Genomic DNA, 17,665 nt, shown 5'->3' with positions numbered 1-17,665 from the left:
CTTTGTTGCTTCAAAAACTCCAGAAGGCTTTAAGAATAAAAATGGCAGATCTGGAACTTGCAATTTTCTGTCGCTGGGCCTGAATGAGCAACGGGATTGGCAAATCTTTCTAAAAGATTTGACTAATTCTGACCTGCTCCAAGTAGGAACTGTCATGAGGGCTTCATTTCCAAACACTTTACACAAGGAGTGTTCGCACTGTCAGCTTAAATGGCCAGTAAGTCCTGAGGCCTTTAGTTGGTGAACACTGGCAGGCGCCACACCGGGCGGGGTTCATTGCCATTGACTGTCAACACGAGCATTGCTTTTGAGAACACAATCATTTGAAACGTATGCAAGTTCTTAAATATTGATATATGGTGATATGTGTTAGGAAAGATTTCGTAATTGTAGGTAATTTTCCTTCCATGTGGCAACCCCTAAACTTTTTGCTGTTTTTCACCTTGTTCTTGACTTTGCCAGAGAAGTGCAGCCTTCTGCCGCACTCCTCTGGGCTTTCGCTCCTTTCTTATGGGGAAACTGACATGCCCTTAAGACAGTCAGTACCGGGGAACGCTGTTTCCCGTAGTTTCTTTTATCATGTTGCGGCTTTCGTGCAACATGACACAAGAGGGCACTGTAAGCTAAGTTACAGCTCTCTTGGGTCTCTAGCCTTCTACAGGCCCTAGATACTCGTTTAGGATTGTATTTGATCGGTGCAAGTGATTCAGGGACGGGAATGGTGGCAGCGATCGTTTCTTTGTATTTTGAGCTCCTTTTGGCGTTCTAAGCGCGTTTTCTGTGCTTAACCCAAAATGGTGGCCTGGCTCCCAAAATGGCCAGACCACGAGGCTCCTTTGTCCTGTCCGCTGACTGTCTTGCTCCCTTCACCTTCCCCAGGTCAAGCCGACCCGGGGCCTTCCTTATTTGGGCATGTACTTTCCCGCGAAACACGGATGCTTTCGCGGGCTTCTACATGTCTTGTGTGTGCCTCCAGGATGTGGGCTGGGATGTCTGGTCCCAATACACATCCTGGGTGCCAGAGAGTCTAGGGTGGTGTGAATGCCTGGGACCACCGTGGTCCGTGATTGGTCCACGAATGGTGTGAGTGTTGATGAGCGGATCTCCCATTGGGTCCCCTCCGTTTTGGCGCGAAGGGAACCGTGGATAAGAGGGGGCTGGAAACACCACTACCATGTCGATCTCCTGAGTTCTCACGAACGAAGGAATACAGGAGCCAAGTATCCTGCAACCAAGAGGCTGGACCGAGGAATCGCTGGTGACCCGCTGAAGGACTTCTCCTCTGCACTGCTGTCAGCTTGTGAAACCCTTTTCACCTTTGATCGAACCAGAAGGCCTGTACTGGTACTTCGACCCTTTGGAATAGCGGGAACAGCTATTCTCGGCATCTTCACCATCTCCTGCCAGTAAGCCTTCGGAAGTGTCTCTGGGCCATCCAGCTGACTGACTAGCTTACACGGGAGTCTTGCTCTGTAACCGCCGCCAGGTTGTGTAGTATTTCGAGTCCTTGTCACTCTCACACGCTTCGTACACTTGGCGTTCCCAGGTCTGAAGTGAGTAGTGTACATTTGGCTCAGATACACACAGCCGCTCCGTTGCCCTGCTGTGGTAACAAACTGTGCAGGTTTCTTCGATTGGGACGTCTTTTTAGTCAACACGACGACGAGGCGTTCCCTGCTCTTCTGAACCTGCCAGCTGCTGAAACTGACGCGGAGAAGCCTGGGTCTGCTTGCATCGGGGACCGGCGAGTAGCATAGCTAGGATCTGGTCGCCCTCCTGCAGGAGCCCATTGCTTTTCCCCGCTGTGTAAAACAGCACCCTTTTCCGTACTCGCGCTCTGCTTCTGCCCACTGTGGAGGCTGCGCTTGAGTCACGGAACTTGTTCTTCTTCTTTTGTGCACTAAACTGAACTGCCTGATTTCCCTCGAAGAGCTTCTCCTTTTGCCCGTTGGCACCAGCGCGTGCAGGTACTTTTGAGCACAAGGCTCCACTCTTCGCAGGGCTCGGACTTCCATCTAGTTAGGTGCCTCTGAAGGTGAACTGGGTCTAAGCATTATTTCGCACTGCCTGTTTTCCCTCCCTTTTAGGTGGACTACACATTTCGTGCATATAACGCTTGCGACTGTCGTATTTGTGTATATATATTGTGTTGATATGGTATGTGTTGGTTTAATATTGTGATATTGTGATTTTCTCGCTACGGTCATTGTTTTAAAGGCCTTAAAATAAATGTGTATATATTTTTTATATAACACCTGTTTGGAGTAGTTTGTAAGTGATCTTGCTTTGTGTGCTCATTGCGGGCTTTCAGTCACCCTCACCCCTCTTGAGACCTAGTCTTGACCGCCGCGATCGCTACCTTGATTGGTCTGGCTCGTCCAGAGGTTACCCTGTTCCAAGTAATTAGGTTGGCCTTCTGAACTTCTGCGCCACCAGGACAGAGTTCAGAAATCCGTCTTAACAATATGCACTTAACAAGTTTGCTTAACGAGCTGGTATTTACCTTCCTTAAGAACTTGCATTCAATGACTAAACTGCTCCTCTTCAATTGGTCTAGCGCTCGTAAGCATGTTGTGCAAGGATGTGCTGCATTAATTAAATCTGTGATAGAATTGCAGTTATATGGGAGTAGTGCGGACAATGTTATTGCATTTTCACAACATTCACATGCATTATTGGGTATCCTTGGACTTCAGTAGTCTGTCCATTACCACATGTGTTTTATTAAAGTAGTTGGATGATCATTAAATTATCCTAAAACCAATAGTTGAAGCACACTTTTTCAGATGATCATTGACTACTCCAGCATGTGCGAGAGGCACTGATAATGGAGGGCTAGGGGTTGGGGTCGGTATCGAAGGAGATGTGTCGGCAGAGAAGAGACCAAACACCTACAATATACTGGAGGTATACAGTATACAGCTCTTGGAACTCACCTAGTGGGCATCTCAACAATCTGTCTTGGGCCCACTCGCTCCTCTCCACCGCCTACCAAGGGAGGTAGTGGGCAGCATGGATCTTTGCACTGCTATAGGTCTAATATATTTTATTTGAGTAAAATGGCTTGACGATACAAAGTCTAAAGGAAACGTGATGTCCATGCTATGTGCTCACCTTGGTTAATGCAAAGCTAGTTGACCTGAAAGCAGGCCGCAACAGGCAAAATGGCAATTGGACAAACACCATATTATGTTCCCTGTTTCTACTGCCAATTCCAGAAATGCATATCCTCGTATTTGGGTGAGAGCAGATCTTAAATGGTCTGTAGTTTAAGCTAGCATATGCCATTGACTCAACACCCCCTTCACCACGCCAATCCCTCCTTTCATTGACCCATCTCTCTTGCCTCAACACCAAGTAGTTTTCAACCATGCCATCACTACTTGGATACATTCAATATCCGGTTGACCCCAATCTGGGTTTTGCAGTAATTATTTAATCAAAACTTCACCACACCTACCTCTTTATTGTACTCTTACTTAATCTCGGTCACCAGTGATCCTGTAGTTCATCCCACCCTCCTTCAAACACTTTTCTCATTTGGCTTTAAGGGAATCGATCTCACTGGCAGCTCCTCCTTCATTTCCTGGGACTCTAACAGCTCTTGGCACACACCTAGTGGGCATCTCAACAATCTGTCCTGGGCCCACTCGCTCCTCTCCACCACCTCCCAAGGGCAACACAGCCCCTCCAACATCTATTACTACATCTTTGCAGACCATAGCTAGGTCTTCTCTTCTCCCTTCTTAACACCCCCAACATCTTGCCACGTTTCACGAACTGTATCCCCCATCTATCTTCAAATAGGAAAGCCATCCAGTGAAAAATTGAGTACTCTTTTCCCTGGTTCCAGGGTCACTCCAACCTGCCATTTCCCCTGACTTCTCCCACCCACCACATCTTGCCTACTGACCTCCTCACGCCATCACTCAATGCTTGCAACCTTGGTGTCCTTTGACAGCAAAATTAAACCGTCAGTTTATCACTGCCACTGTGGCCCGGATCAACCTTCAGATCAGGACTATACATTTGCACTTAACTCATCACTCAAACCAAACTCTCCACCCTGCTCATTAGCAAACTAGATTACTGCGCTAGCTTGGTCCTGGGTGAATATCAATCCAACTATGCATCTTGACTTAATTGCGTTGATAGAATGTGTAATGCAAATGTACATCATTAGAATGACTGTGCTCCATACCGCAATCCACAAAAGCCCAACCAAAATGCACTTATGATTTTCAAATGAAACTATTTAAGCTGGCTATGGAAAACTGTGCAATACTGAATTTAATCAAGCAACTAATTTCTCGTTGACCTACAAATACAACAAGCATTGGCAAAGACCACAGGTTTGGCATTTACATAGGCATTTGCCAGGCACTGCCATAATGGGATCCCCTAGCCATAACATGTGAGCTTTCAGTATTACCTTGTTGTTGTGCATGCATCTAGTTCTGTGCAAGTATATTGACTGGGTGAGATTTATTTTTGGAGCAAGAAACTTGTTTTTAGACTATTCCAAATCTTGATTTCCTGCCTATGTAAAATTGTCTTATAGAACCTTTCCTGAAAAACAATATTGATATTACAGAAGCCATTCTTGTTGGTCATCCTCTCACGGCACATGCATGCAACATTCTTCTTAGCCGACTAAGATGTATGGGTCCGTGTGTACAATTCATTCAGAGAGGACCACTCGCAACATAGCAATTGTCAATAGAAGGCCATTAGCCTAAAGATTTTGTCCACTTGCTTGTGCGCAAGCCACAGACAAGTGCTGCACTATCTGTGCAGGCTGACTGACATACAATTGAGAATCTGCCCGAATGCTTTTGCAAAAGCAGTTTCTCTTTTGTGAAATATCCTACATGCCGAAAGGTGTAGGGTCTGCATACTACCGTGGCAAGCGCGTTTCTCCGCACCCACCTCCTGCTAACATGTTGTTATTCACCCCCCCCACAAATTCAGAAGACATTCTTACCCTCCTCGAGAGAAATCCATAGTACGCCCCTAATGACCCTGTATCACCCCACCTGGTCAAGCCCATAGCCCCAAATGTTGCTCCACTACTTTCTTCCCTCTAAACCATGCCACTTTTCCAGACCTGTACAAGTCTTCAACTGTCATCGCCATCTTTAAGAAACCTGACCTTGATCCCATCTGCCCAGCAAACCTCTGCCCTGTCTCTCTCCTACCTCACTGCTATACAATTGAGAATGTTGTATTCAACGGACTTGCTGCATCGATCTCAACAACCTCAGGCTCTTTCTCTGATCAGTCTTCCGTCCTCTGCACTTCACCGAAACTACTCTACTCAATGTCAACAACTACATCTCTTCTGGCTTTAAAGCTAACTCTCTACAATCCTCATTCTTTTTTTTTTAAATTTTTGTTTTTATTGACAACATACACAACAGGCCTATCCCACCCGCAATAAATGCAGAAGTAATCGCATTGTCAGGAACATTTTCTGATTAACTCCCAACCCCTATTCCCCCCTCCCCATCCCTCCCCCCAAACATTTGTCGCGCCAACTTTAGGGATAATGCATATACCTTGAGCATAGGGAAGAACACTTGCTTAGCATTTGACAGAAAAACGTGAACCTTGAAACAGTGGGGTAATACTATGAAGCGGGTAGGCCGGGGCAAGTCCAACCCCCCAAGGAGCGTGGGGATTCGCGCAATTTAACCTTTGGCTTAAACATTTGTTCGATCACCCCTCTACAATCGCATAGTAATAGTCATCGTGCAGCAGCACTGTTGTCCATTCTTGGACAAAATCAGACATGGTATCGTTTGCTATTGCCGAGAGTTTTTCGTAACTGAAAATCACCCTAAGCTTGCAGAGCCATTCCTCCTTGGAGGGGGCCAGGACACTCTTCCATTTTTGCGCAAGCGCCAGTCTCCCTGCCCGCAACATAGCGCTGATGACCTTGGGGAAGCCATTCCCCTCCGATTCAGGCGTGGGGGAGCCCAGTAGGATTTCCAGCGGGTGCAAAGCTGGTCCATAACCCTAGATATCTTTGATCCAGCTAAGAAGCTCCGCCCAGTATATCTATATGGACGGGCAACTCCACCACATATGAAACCAGGTTCCCCGTTGGTGGCATCCTCTGGGGCAGAGGGGGGAAACATCCCGGTACATTCTTGACAACAGAGCCGGGGGGCGATGCCATGAATGGAGGATTTTAAAGTTGTGTTCCATAGCTGCTGTGTATAGGGAGCCCGTGAAAATGCACTTAAAAACCGCACTCCAGGTGTGATCATCTATTAACATGCCCATCCTCTCTTCCCATATGCGCTTGAAGGGTTGTCTGCCTTCTAGGTCCGCTGTAATCAGCACACTATAGAACTTAGATAGCGAACCTTTGCGAGATCTACTTTTGGCCAGAATAAGTTCGAATGGGGTGAGGGGGCGACTAAGCTGTTCGGACCACCTTGATTGGGTAAGTATCCCCTTCATCCGCAGAAATTCAAAAACCGTAGGGGGCCTATCCACCAGAGCCTCCGTCAAACTGTCATATTCGATGAAGCCCTCTTCTCGTGTAAGCTGAGAGACTCTTTCCAGTCCCATGTCAGACCATGCCTGGGTGTCCCAAAAGCCCCTCATGTCCAGATCGATGGGGGGGCCCCCAGAGTGATGCCAGAGGAGAAGGCCATGTAGATATCAAATTATTGGCTTTGTTGGGTTTCCACAGCGTCCAAAGGACTGCTAAGGTAGGATGTGTCTTGAGTTGTGGGGGGATTGACCTGGGAGGGGCCCAGAGATAGTCCCTGACCTTCCTCGGATGTGCGTGGATGTCTTCGATATACGTCCAAAATGTACGCATATCGTCCCGCATGTGTTCCAACATCACCCTGAGCTGGGCTGCTTTATAGTAAAGCCTAAAATCGGGGAGTCCAAAGCCACCATGGGATTTTGGGAGGGTCAGAGTGGAGGTTTTAACCCTGGGTCTTTTGCCATTCCAAATGAAGTGGAGGACACGGGACTGGAGCAGCTCGAAAAAGGCTTCGGGAATCACGACAGGGAGAGCGGAGAAGAGCTAGAGAAGGCGTGGCAGAATGTTCATTTTAACCGAAACCATACGTCCCAACCAGGAGAGTGTAAGGGGGGCCCATCTTTTGAGATCGCTAGTGACCCGGGCAAGGATTTCAGGGAAATTCCGTTGGTATAGCTGTGACAGATCCCTGGGGATGATGGTGCCCAGATATCTAGTGGATTCTCGCTCGATTCTAACCCCCTGAATGTCAGTTTTATTCTCAATTTCTTGTTCCCCTGGGCCCATTGGCATGATGCTTGATTTGGATGTGTTTATTCTCAGTCCCGAAAAGGAGCCAAATAAGCGCATAAGATCAAACGGCCTCGGTAGGGATTTTTGGATGCGGGTCAGGTAGCCTAGTATGTCGTCTGCGAATAGGGAGAGCTTAAACTCGCACTCACCACACCGTATACCCACAATTTCCGGGTCGTTCCTAACCGCTATAGCCAGGGGTTCCATGGCCAAGGCATATAGGAGAGGGGACAGCCTTGCTGGGTGCCTCGGGAAAGGGAAAAGGGCTCGGACGTACCCCCATTAACCAACACTCTCGCCGTGGGCGAGTTGTATAGTGCTGCGACCCACCTACAAAAATTATCTCCCAATCCCATTTTCCTAAGGACCTTGATCATGTAAGCCCACTCGACCCGGTCGAAGGCTTTTTCTGAGTCGAGTGAAAGGAGGTACCCCTCCACTCCCTGCTCGGTTGCCTCGTGCATAAGGCAGAGGGTTTTTCTGATGTTGTCTGACCCCTGGCGCCCCGGGATAAAGCCCACTTGATCTCCATGCACCAGGGTTGGAAGGAATTTTGCCAATCTGTTCGCCAGAAGTTTCGCCAATATTTTGACGTCAGTGTTCAGGAGCGATATGGGCCGATAAGACTGGCATAAGGCTGGGTCCTTGCCCTCTTTAGGTAAGACCACTATTAAGGCTGACCTCATTGTGGGTGGGAGGGACCCCTGGCTAAGTGTGCTGTTGAACAGTTTGGCCAGAAAGGGGCGAGTGTGGATCTATAGGTCTTATAGAATTTAACTGAGAAGCCGTTGTCCCCCGGGGCCGTACCACTTTTCAAGGAGGAGATAGTGTCAATTACTTCCAAGGTGTCGGCTTTGTCTGGCAGCAGGCCCGGGACAGGGAGGGAATCCAGGAACCTATCAACGTCAATCCCATCCCCCTTGTATTCTGAGCAGTATACATTTTCATAATATAGCCTAAATTGTTCAGCTATTTTGGAGTCCCTTGCAGTCGAGTTACCGTCCGCAGAGCGGATTGAATTCACTCTCCTGCTATTCCTAAGTTCGCGGAGTCTCCAGGCGAGTATCTTGTCGGCCTTTTCCCCTTTCTCCATATATTTTTGTTTCAGAAAAGAGAGCTTCCTTTCCATTTGCCCTACTTGAAGGTGAGCCAATCTAGTGCGCAGCTTCTGTAATTCCTCCCACTGCCCAGGAAACATCTGTGTTTTCAGTTTACCACCTGGTTGTATGGCCTCTATCTTGGTTTTCAGGTCTCTCTTCCCGGTCCCTCTCCCTTTTCTTCCCCGCCCCGATGCCAATCAGGGTACCTCTGATAGTTGCCTTAAATGCCTCCCATACTCCCATAGTGCCTACCTCCCCGTTGTCGTTCAGGGAGAAATAATCTTCTATGGCTGTCAGGAGGGTTTGGCGCGTCTCCTTGTCGTGAAGAAGGAGGTCGTTACAACTCCACCGGGAGCTGGCTGCAGGGGCAGGGGGGAGGCCAATCCTAATCTTGACCATGTCATGGTCCGTCCAGGGGACGGTTTCCACACCAGCGCTGGTGATCTCTCCCCGCATAGATGCATCTACCAGAATATAGTCTATGCGCGAAAAAACATCATGAGGCTTGGAGTAGAAAGTGTAATCGGGGTTCAGACCTTGCTTGGGTACACTCGTGTCACACAACCCCAATTCCCCATTCACTTCCTGGAAGGCAGATGCCAATTTTTTGTGGAGCCGGATGTTGGGGCAAGGGTTCACAGATTTTCTATCCCTTTCGGGACACAGCACCATGTTAAAGTCCCCTCCCACCAGGAGGGTGCCCTCCGCGAATGCCATTATTGTCCCCTTCATGCATTCCCAGAAGACGTCCTGCGACTCATTTGGGGCGTATAAGCAGACCAAGGTGAACAATCGTCCCCGCACATCCCCTTTAACCATGAGATACCGACCCTCTGGGTCGGTCTGTGCAACCTTAAACCCAAAGTGAGCCTCGGGGGACACCAGCAAAGCTACTCCCCTCTTCTTGGACTGGGTCGAGGCCGAGAATACCTGATCTATGTTTTTAGCCTTGAGCTTGGGCTCCCTCCCCCGAACCCAGTGGGTCTCTTGCACAAAGAGGAACTGTAGTTTCGACCTCGTGAATTCCCGCATGAGCAGCGACCTCTTGGTGGGAGAGTTGAGCCCCCGAACATTTAAAGACCCCACTGACAAGGATTGAAGTGACTCATCCATTAGGACACGTTTTGAAACACATAACTCCGAATTCAAGGATGCAAGCGTCGTTACTCCCTAAATGTTTCCGCACCCTACAGAGGGCTGGTAATTGTCCCCAGGGTGCGATCAAGTCCCCAAACTTTGGCATACTATAACAAAACCCCAACCGTCCCAACTTCCCCTCATCTCTCCCCCCACCCCCCTCCCCCCAGATCGCCTGGTTGTGTTGAGGCATCGTCCCAAGGTCACACAACCGGCCAACCATGTCTCCCCCCTCCGGGCTCGGTACCTCTTTATAAACACCCATTCGAGCCCCCCCCCCCCCTCCCCTCTCCGGGATTAATGCAAAAACGTAAAAGTTAACAACTTCCCCCCTTTGTAACGTCAAGTGGATAAAATTTTCATCGGATTCCAGTGTTTTGTTTCAGCCATTATGAGGATCCGGCGACGCCGGAGCCACTCTCCTAAATTTCCTTTGGCCTCGTACTCTACGCCTCTCCTTCGGAGCGTTGTTCTTTTTTGGGCCCATCGGGGCACGCTCCCGGTCTCCCCGTTCCAAACCCGAACTATCTAGGAGTTCGCCCGTCACTCTTTGGATGTCATCCTCGGTGATCAGGGTATACTTATATCCCTCCAACTCGAAAGATAGGGAAAAAGGATACCCCCACCTGTATCGGACTCCCTTGGCTTGGAGCATTTTCGTCAGGGGGGAACAGAGGCGGCGTCTCGCCAGAGTGAAGGCCGACAAGTCCTGGTATACCGAGATCTGGGCCCCCTCCCATTCCACCGGGCCCTTCTTACGAGCCAGTTCAAGGATCCTACTTTTTTCTGAAAAGTAGTGGAAGCGGACCAAGACGGATCTGGGGCCTCTGGAGGCTGCCCCAGCTCTATGGGCCCTGTCTATAGTGGGTTCGTTAGTATTAGCTCCGTCAAAAAGTACCCCCACCACCGCGTTGACTGCCTTGACAATGTCTGCCTGGGTTTCACCATCATGTTCCGGGAAGCCTAGGAAACGTAAGTTGCAGCGCCTTTCCCTGTTTTCCAGGTCGTCCATTTTTAGTGAGCATTTCTCTTCTCCTCTTTCAAGCTCCGACAGGCGCATGTCAAATTGGGTCTCGAAAATGTCACTCGAAGACGTATTGTTCTCCAGTGCCTGCACCCTGTCTTCTATATTGTCCACATTTTTGTCTAGGGTGTCCAGCCTAAGGGTGATATCTGCGCGGAATCCTCTAATTTCATCAAGCAGGGCCGCCATACCCCTGGAGACTGAGTTTGCCTCTGTCGCTTCTTGTTGCGTTTGGGCGGCCATTTCAGGGGCAGAAGGGGGCTCGAGGGACGGGCGCCGAAACCTCTGCAGTGTTTCCCTCCAGGTCATAGGCCCTCCCTGGGCACTCCCGCTCCCCGGTGTCTGCCACCGTGTGGTTGTGGCCTACGGGGCCTGCTTGTCTCCTCGGCTTCCTGGGGGGAGCGGGGGCCCCTGGCAGCTCTGCGGCCGGGGGTGGGGTCACGGTTGTGGGGGGGCTGGAGCCCCAGGCAATTCCTCCGTCGTGGGCGGGGGTCTTCCTTTCCCAGATTTTCCTTGTTTTATATAATTTTTTTTTATTTATGTTTTTTTTTTTTTTATTTCCCCCGTAGTTGGGGGCCGTGACCTGATGTGTGTCAGCGGTCTGTCCTTCTGCGGCGTTTGCGGGGGGTAGGTGCCCTCGGTTGAGCCCCGTGCACCTCTAGGGCTCGGGGTGCCTCCGGGGCTAGTGTGGGCTTTCCCTGGCTTCTCTCCTCCTACCCCCTTTTGGGTTGTTATTACCCCCGGAGGGTGCCCAGCCCCGGGGTGGGTCTCCTTACCTCGGGGGGGCCACACCCAAGCCAATCGTGTTCGCCCCACGCGGGCTCACCAGACTCTGCGCACTCCTGGTGCCGATCCGCTGCAGACTCCCGGCTGGGGGGTTCCCTTGACCTGCTGCGGCGCCTCCTTCTCCCGCTCCGTGGTCCACCTCACGGACCGTTTCGTCGCCGCGAGCCGCCGTCGGTCAAGGCCGGAGTCCCTTAGCAAGTCCCGGGCTCTCTGCTACTTTCCACGGAGCCGCCGAGCCGCAGGGAGGAGGGGCCTCGCGCCCTCGGAGTTCGCTAGGACAGAACTCCGGCTCCGTTCCACCCTCAGGTTTCAAATTTGGGCTGGGGGTGCCCGGCACCTTCTTACGGGGGGGGGTGTCGGTGTCTCGTTCCAGGGGGGTCGGGGGGGCTCAGGTCCCTCGATCAGCGCCCTATTGGGGAGACGAGCGGAGATGCATCAACACATCTCAGCGCCCCCTGGTGGATCACAATCCTCATTCTTATAGACCGTTCTGCTGCATTTGACACTCTCAACCATTCTGGCCTTCTCTCGATCCTATCTTTTCTTGGCATCGAGATAAGCCCCTAGCCTGGTTTGCCTCCTATCTGACCCCCATCACTTCCAAGTCTCCTGGAACAACCTAATCTCTCCACCCACCCCTCTTACGGTTGGCGTACCGTAGGATTACGTCCTTGGTCTTCTCCTCCTTTCCTTATACCTTTGCTCTTGGCGTCCTTATCTCGGACTTCAGCTTCACCTACCAGCTCTTTGCATATGACACACACATCATCTTCTCATTTCACTCTCTGTTGGACAAACCTATCTAAAATCACCAACTGTCTCTCTGCCATCAAGCATTGGCTGACTTCCCACTCACTCATGCCCAACAAAAACTGAAATGATCTATTTCCCCTCAAAACAATCTCTCTGCCTCTCCTCTCCTGAGCCACTTGCCTACTCTTCTGTTCGCAACCTGGGAGCAGTCTTGACCCTTGACACAACTTCTCTGTTCATCTTCAGATCTGCCACAGCCGCTTGACTCAACCTTCTTAATATCAGAAAAATACATCATCGTCCCTTTAAAACTACTGAACAGCTCATCTCCTCCCTTGTCCTTTCTCGTTCTGACCTCTATTCCGCTCTCCTCTGTGACCTTCTTATTACGCTTTTACATGTCTGGATGAACTCATAAACATAGTTATCCGTACTTTCCGTGACCTTCCTTGCTTTTCTTCTGCCTTCTCGGCCTGTTGCCAGATCGTCTGGCTCTCAATGAAACAAGGGCCAAATACAAGCTTCTACTCATTATATTTTTTTAAGCAATTCATGGACTTGCCCCTCCTCACCACCTTTCTGCTTTTCTCGCGCTCTACTCACCCTGTCGTTCCCTTAGAACACCGGCCCGTCTCCTAGACACTTCTTGTGACCCCTCTCATTTCCGTTCTCACTCTCGTTGTGCCCCTACTTTGGAATGTTCTCCCCTTCACTCTCTGCACCACTACCACTTTGCCTTCATTCAAAACCAACCTCAAAGCCCTCCTCCTTGCTGATGAACTGGCATCCTAGAATACTTTGTTCCCTCCCTCACCCATCTTTCCACTTTCCCTTTCACCTTGGTCTATCCTACCACACCTATCCCCCATCCATCCTTTTTTAACCTACAAATTCCTCCACCTTCCTGTTCCTTTGTTACTACTACATCCTGTTTTCGTCCCTGATGCCTGTTTCCACCAGCCCCCGCATCATCTGGACTTTGAATCACTCAATCTTCCCAATTGTAGCGGACACGTCCTCTGCTCTGTTAACTATGCATTAACCTATGTTGGCATTTTTGTGACGACAAATGCATTTGCTTCCTGTAACCTTCTTCAAATACATAAATACTAATTCACAATGTGATTTACTCTGAGCTGCGCTGCCTTCCTCTGTTCCCATTTGCAGTTAACTTTCTGGGAAAATAACAATGCTGCTGGGTGTCCAAGAAACCTGACAGTAGTAATGATCTTAAAATAGAAACTCTCATGCTTTACCGAGTGCTTCTATCCTATATTTTTTTTATATTCTAGAACAGAAATGGGAATCTTTCAGTGACTGCTGTTTAGATCCATTAATGAAAATGTGAGTTTGCGTCGAGGACCCCCCCCTGTGATGTGGGGTCTAAATATGTAGGGACTGGCTGCTTGCCACTTGCTTTGGCAACCATCTCTTCTTTCACCTTCCATCTCTACTTTTTTAACTGAAACCTACAAATTGAAAGTCTCAGATGCCTGTTGGTTAATTGCCAGCCACCTCTGTGTTGCCAGAAATCTTTCTCAAGGAAAGTGAAGGGAAGCAGTCGGGGAGTAGGGTACAGAAACCAGCTGTTCAAAGGGAGAAGATGGTTTGTGATGGGTTGGTGCACGACAATTCAGCCAGACCATAGATGCCCCTGGTGGGGCCAGTAGGTGCCAACCCCCAGGTAACCTTTGAAGCGTTGAGGCCACTAAGATGGGTATTTGGTGCAGTATAGAATTTTTTTTTTTAACAGAGCCTTCCTTAGATCTATTGTTTTGGTGTGACCATGTGATTCTATGTAAAGTGTCCTAGTCTACCTATTGATGCTAGCTAGCCCCATATCCTCTGGAGCAGTTTTCCAAGTCCTGACCTTGGTGTCAATGATACTTTGCCTGCTGATGCATGTTGACCATGCTTACAATTCCAGACAAGTGCCACAATGTAAAAAGGTGTGTACCTAAAACAATTAGTACCCTGTAAAGGTGCTGGTGGTGACGCAAGCCTGGTTGTCAGTTATGGTTCTGTTGGCGGTCAGGGCTGGATAAATGAGACCCGAACGCTTGTAACGCCATCAGAGACCCTTACATACATCTGCTGGAATAACTGCACCCCTGTAAAGTTTGGCAGGATGTATAAACCATACGGCATATCAATAAACCTTTCATGAAAATGAATGCCAAAACAGATTTAAATGTATGAACGCAAAATGGACAGTTAAAACCGTGATCGCATTTTCCTTCTAGATATTTTGTAAAATGTAATTGTATTCATTGCCGTTGTTGTTTAACGAACTATATCGCAAATAAAAACAATTTCCTTGTTCAATATTTTTTGTTGTTTTGTCTCAGGTTTTGTGTGGGAGACAAGTTTTTCCTGAAGAACAACATGATCCTGTGCCAGACGGACTACGAAGAAGGTTTAATGAAAGAAGGATATGCTCCTCAAGTTCGCTGAGAAGCGAACCACATGTCATACCACAAAGCACTACATTCTTTTATCTTTTGCTCCACATGTGTGTATATAAGAATTGACAAAAGGTACTTGCAGAGTAGCCGAGACAGGGAGACACTGGGGGACTTGTACGGCCAGAAAGGTGGACTCTCGCCCAAGATCAGAGCTGAATGTTTCTGAAGGGTGCTGTACATAATGCTGAATTTTTTTGCCTGCTATTGTTTAATTTTTATGTGTCCATTTGGCATGAGATGTTTATTTTGGACTACTATTGTACATAATGTATTGTAATATTCGAAGCACAAACGTAATACAGTTTTATTGTGTTACGATTTGTGTGCTTGGTTGCTTCTTTGTATTGTTGCATTTAGTACAATCCGTGTTTAAACCTATTGTATATTTATGCTTTCTGTACTTACCAGCTATTTTAAATGAGCTGTAACTTTCTAGTAAAAACTGAAGAGCAAATCCTGTCAATTATACCAAACCATAAAGCTATAAATTATCTATGAAAACTATTACAACTTTTGCATTACATTAAAAACTTGGAAGCAAAATCATTGTTTTGTTGTGTATATGTTGGCTCTGATTCACTTTTGGGCAAACTGTAATTTGTCCTCTGGCTTGTCCCTCAGTAGCATTGACATGAGTGTTACCAGATGTGAAAATAAGTATTTTATATGCCTTCAGCCACTAAAACATTACTGGGCTTTTTTCTTTTCATTTTTTTTACTTTAACTGTAGCTTTACTCTGCCTCTCCAAGATGTTTAGCGATACTTCTTCGGGGGCTAAATGTTCCAGGTTCAACACCTTTGCAGAATCTGATTCGGGTTTTATGGCCCACATCTTGCTTCACTGTAAATGTCATGGACGATGCAGAAGATTCCGTCAGCCGAGAGTGCATCTTCTTTTTAGTTTTGGCTATTAACGACACTATTGCATTGGGGTACAGCTGGTCGGGGCAAACAGTAGATGAGGAGGGACATTGATGGTTATTTGCCCACCCATTGACGGTCCGTGGGCTCCTAATAACGATGGCCATTCCCACCCACTTAATGCCCTCTCTAGCCAAAACACACCCTCTTGGTCTCTTCCCTACCCTTTATTACCATGCTCATTGTTGGTAGGGTTTTTTCTGTTAGCGACTTTGCTACCGTTGACCTTAATGGAACCCTCAGCCTTCTGCCATTGCTTGAACTTTGTCTTCATGTTTTGAGATCAGCAATTTCTTTTTTTGCTTCCTTACCTGGCACAACTCTACCTTTTTTGGGGGCTCTAGTCAAAACCTCTGTTTAACTGTGCAGGGTATTTCAATCCTTGGTGCAATATTTCTGTATTGTTTTACAGTAGCACACATCCCCTTGCAGTGAAGTACTGCAGGGTTACTATGCATCTCTTTTGCCTTAGTAACTTTTTTTTAACCTTTTTGATGTGCTCTGGCCAGGCAGATTGTTTTCTGCGTGCTAATCTGCAGATTTGTACCACAAAATGCCATTTTGTGTACCAGATTCTCAGAACGTGCCATGCTGGTTTCACCCTGCCCTTAGTCCGCCTTGTCCTTTGGCCTTCTACCTGCCCTATTGGGTCTTGAAATTCGATAGACCTGACTTTTCTGAGACTTCCAACTTGGAAGTTACAGGTTAATTGGAGGTGTGCATCCTGGCCAAATATGGGAAAAGGGGGTGTTTTGTCCCAATCCACATTCCTGTCAGGGGAGGTTTCTTAACCCTGGCAAGGGCTGTCCAGTCATGCCCGGCAGTAGTGCAGATCCTTACCACTTGTGAGCTGGGGTAGCCCCAGACCGTATTTGGATAGGAGTCCTACAGCTGTTGACCAGAACGCTGATTGGAACAGTGACAACCTTAGAAGGGGAGAAACCATTCTACCCTAAGACCACTGAGGTTAACCAACATTGCCAAAGTGCCGAAACCATGTCCTGGTGAAGCCCTGCCTTTCTGGCAATGATCCAAGAAAGTTTCTTTGACCCCTGTGCTGATGGGCTCAACCAATCTGGATGAGAGTGCTGCCAGCAGAAGCAGTCAGAAGGCTCCAAGAGTTAAGCTTGGGACTCGGAAAATAATTGACTTTTAGCCTAAAACCATCCTTCCTGTTGTAGCTGCTTTAATAAAAGAAGGGGGGGCCTTCATTGCTATGAGTCTCACCTGCTGCCCCCTGATTGAGGTGAGGTTTACTATGGCGGTCTGTCATATCCTTGGGGCTCCTAATCTTGTGATCTTCTGTCATGAGGTGCTTGGGCCTTCTTGGTAGAAATACCTTTGCATTGTTTTAGAACTGTCTAGCCACTGCACCATGGCACCTGCCCTCTGTACAACTGGATGCTTAGAGAAGTATGTGGACTTTAGGATTGGGAGTTCCCTGTAGGTGGTTGAACTGGAAAATCTATGTTTAGGGTGTGAGCTTGTGTACCAGTTACTCGCCACCACCAACCACGCTATAGTGGCTGTATGGATCTAAAGTACACTACTAACTCTCCCTTGACTGTTGTTGATGGCGTTCTTGCCAAGGATCCCTCCAGGATAACCCCTAGTAAAATGGGATCTGCTTGCCTCCAGATTCCTGAAGTGCTTTGCATCTGTAGTTCCAAAAAAGGTGATGAGGGACTTCCCAGTCCATACACACGTACTTGCTTAGAACATAGGCTCTTGCTTAACCAAGGGGGCCTTGGAGATCGAAGGCAGGGTAGTGTGTTTGTGTGCACACTTGTGTATATAAAATATACTTTGCGAGAGAGTTTTAGTGAGAACTGCTCAACTTTGACTTCACATGCTTGGAGTTCAGAGGCCTAATCAGACTTTTTAAAACAATGTTTACTCTTTTGTTGCTTTACTTATTGGACTGCTTTATTTGACTGCTCTGTATGGTTAACTGTACTATTGTACCAGACCCATATCTCCTGAAGTCTGTCTTACTGCTCAGTCCACGCTTACCATGAAAGTTTGGCAAGGCCTATATGCCATTGAGACTGAGTGCCCTTCAGAATCCTCCCACAGTGCTGATTATAAAAATCCATCTTAACACCTATATTTGTTGAAAGAAGCTACACCTTTGTAGATGAATGGGTCACGTTTTGCAAACAGTTATTTTGAATGGTTGGG

The 17,665-nt window shown here is 48.1% G+C and overlaps 1 protein-coding gene across 10 annotated transcripts in view; it reads left to right on the top strand.

Moving 5' to 3' along the window:
• LMO3 (LIM domain only 3) overlaps nucleotides 1-15,108 on the top strand; it is a 188,355-nt gene extending 173,247 nt beyond the window's left edge. For all 10 annotated transcript variants that reach the window (XM_069628387.1, XM_069628386.1, XM_069628389.1 and 7 more), the window contains exon 4: nucleotides 14,446-15,108. In XM_069628387.1, the coding sequence (XP_069484488.1) occupies nucleotides 14,446-14,551 (106 nt within the window). In that variant the 3' untranslated portion in view covers nucleotides 14,552-15,108. The remainder of the gene's footprint in view (nucleotides 1-14,445) is intronic.
• The last annotated feature ends 2,557 nt before the right edge of the window (nucleotides 15,109-17,665 follow it).

Source organism: Ambystoma mexicanum, chromosome 12 (assembly GCF_040938575.1).
Source record: "Ambystoma mexicanum isolate Mex_15411 chromosome 12, UKY_AmexF1_1, whole genome shotgun sequence".
NCBI classification, from domain to species: Eukaryota; Metazoa; Chordata; class Amphibia; order Caudata; family Ambystomatidae; genus Ambystoma; species Ambystoma mexicanum.
Note: the sequence above shows the minus strand (reverse complement) of the source record. Positions and strands in the feature narration are given on the sequence as shown.